General features: G+C 45.5%; 1 protein-coding gene across 1 annotated transcript in view; it reads right to left on the reverse strand.

Moving 5' to 3' along the window:
- Positions 1 to 1,861: 1,861 nt before the first annotated feature.
- Positions 1,862 to 2,547, reverse strand: part of BPGM (2,3-bisphosphoglycerate mutase) — a 1,822-nt gene continuing 1,136 nt past the window's right edge. Inside the window, exon 2 of the mRNA XM_008935987.1 lies at positions 1,862 to 1,905. Coding sequence (XP_008934235.1) covers positions 1,862 to 1,905 — 44 coding nt within the window. The remainder of the gene's footprint in view (positions 1,906 to 2,547) is intronic.

The following is a 2,547-nucleotide window of genomic DNA, read 5'->3' on the forward strand; positions in this document are numbered from 1 at the left end:
CAAACACACAAAACAAACAAAAAAAACACACAGAAACACACAGCTATTGAGAACAGCTACACCCCTCCCTTCCCTGCATGTCAACTACACTTGAGGTCAGATGATTCATCCAACAAAACAAGACCATATAAATTCAGCCACAATGGGCTTGTTCTACAACTGGTGCTTTGTAATTGAGATTCAAATCAGGTCACAGTATCCTTCCCACAAGCTTAATGGAAATATTGAAGCTTCAGCCTAGTAAATTAAATAGTTCAGTGCCAGATTCTGCCCTCCCTGCAGAGGGCCTAGCTTCAGGAAGAGGGAAGATAAATGTCATAATAATGAATGCCCCATCCCTTCCTTTCTCTTAGATTTTATCACTGAGCAGACATCACACAGTATGGAACATCCCTTTGTTCAGTTTGGGTCAGTTGTCCTGGCTACATTCCCTCACAAGACCTCACAAAGAATAAGTGCTCTGAAAGGACAGGACAAGCTCAGTTAAAGACTTCAAAAACCTGACACAAACATTGTATCTTCAACAGGATTACAGAAAACAGGCGCACTTGTCCTTGGTGGCGTTTCTCAAATTCACAGAAACTACCTAGGAGGAGGAACACAGCCCAGCACCCCCTCTGGACACCAACAGCTCACAGCACTGTGATCTTCAGCAGCACTCAGGGAAATGTCACTCAGCCCACCAGGACGGGTGAGCAAGCTCTTAGAGAAGCTGCTCTTTCAGATCTCCAAGTGCATACAATGGTCCATTTTTTCAGAAAGACTACTGGGGTTTCACTAATTCCTCACATGCAAACCATGACAGATGCTACAGACATTTCATATACCATAACAAGGTCCACTCTGAGCACTGAGAAAACAAGAACAAAATCCAAAGCCACAATCAGAGCCTTGTTAGCCTGACACTGTGTTGCTCGATGACTTCTGCATAGAAAGCAGATCCACATTTACAGCTCTTTACCAGTTATTCATCCAAGCAGTGATATAGGATTGCTGCTTCAGGCATTTGGAGCCCAAATTTCTAAATACCAAAATAACATGGCTCCAGCTAAGACAGAGGGGCCTAGAAACTTCCACTCAAGTGCAGGACACACTAAGCTTGTCAATAAAAGTCCACAAAAACAAAGCCTGCCTCACAGTGGATGCTATATATACAGTAGGCTGACAAACTTTAAGCACTGTTGAATCAAGTCCAACCCCAGCAAGGCTTCAGAGCAGCTCTTCAGGAGAGAAAGGGAGAGAGTCAGCAATGCAGACAAGGAACCTCTCAGACCCAGCTAGATATAGGCTGGAGCTCTGGGAAAAAAAAGAACAGGTTGCTATAACGGAGGTCTTAAAGCTCTGTTCATGCCACTCTACAGGCCAGCTCTGCAGCAATTCAAACTGCTACTGCCTAAAGGGCAGAAGAACCAGCACGTATCTGGCAATTGCTCCTGTGTGAGAGCTGGGGTAGCTGGTGGACAGTCCTCAGTCAACAGAACTGATCCTCTGCCAAGGATTCCTCACATTTCCCTGTGTAAGCACATACTAGGAGGAACAAAGTATAGTGTACGACAGACAAGAGACATAGCTCTGTTCTACTCAGGTTGAGTGTGCAGGCAGCCCCTGAAAAGTTGTGCCTAGCAGACTGTCCCAAAGCAAAGCTTTGCAGGTGCTCTTACACCAGTCTTTCTGATCTCAATGCCCCAAGGAATCCAGCCATACTAACTTTAAAGTAACCTTTACCAGCCACTGATGCTGCCAGCCCTAGCTTTGGTGCACACCTGCACAGAAGGTGGCCCAGGGTTTCTGCTGAAGCTGTGGTCTGCTTGCAGCATGTCACCCCCAAAGGGCTTGGCCAGCACAGTTCTATGGGACTGGTTCACTCCGAGGGGAGTGAGAGAGCCACTATGGCTGCAGATCCCCCTGCCCCTTCTTTCCTTTGTAATTGTTTATCATTTCACAGAGCAGACAACCACCCTGACCACATCAGAGGCACTGGCTGAACCAGCCTTCCTCCTTCATCCCAGGAGTGATACACAGCTCAGAATTCACAGAGTCTTTAGTTCTGGAAGCCACTGGTACACGCTTATTCCCTGGGTTTCTGACTCCTAAAGCATCAGCTGTCCTGACTGTTCCAGCATGCCTGAACACAGAATGCTCAGCAGAGTCAGAGCTGCAGATCCCTGCACCAGAGGATTTTATAACTATGAAACTGAGCGGACACAATCCAGTCTGTGCATCCTTGTGACTACAACTCTGGTAGGCTGCATTCATACGTGTATGATCACCAAATCCTACTCTTCCTAGAGACAAACAGATTAATACAGTCCATCTTCCAGTTTAGGATAAACTAGACTAGAAGCGATGTCATTGACTAAGAGGCAGGTGGAAGAATCTAGTAATGATTTAAAGATAAAATCACGCAAATGTTGGGACTTTTCCAGCCTCAGATAAATAAGCAACCTTATGCTAAGCTACTAACTTAGCTGTTTATTGGTACGTATTTTCTATATTGGTAAATACAGCATTTGCATAAGCTTTAGCAAGCATCTACTGCCTGCTGAA

The sequence above is a fragment of the Merops nubicus genome, unplaced genomic scaffold (assembly GCF_000691845.1).
Source record: "Merops nubicus isolate BGI_N331 unplaced genomic scaffold, ASM69184v1 scaffold52552, whole genome shotgun sequence".
NCBI lineage: Eukaryota > Metazoa > Chordata > Aves > Coraciiformes > Meropidae > Merops > Merops nubicus.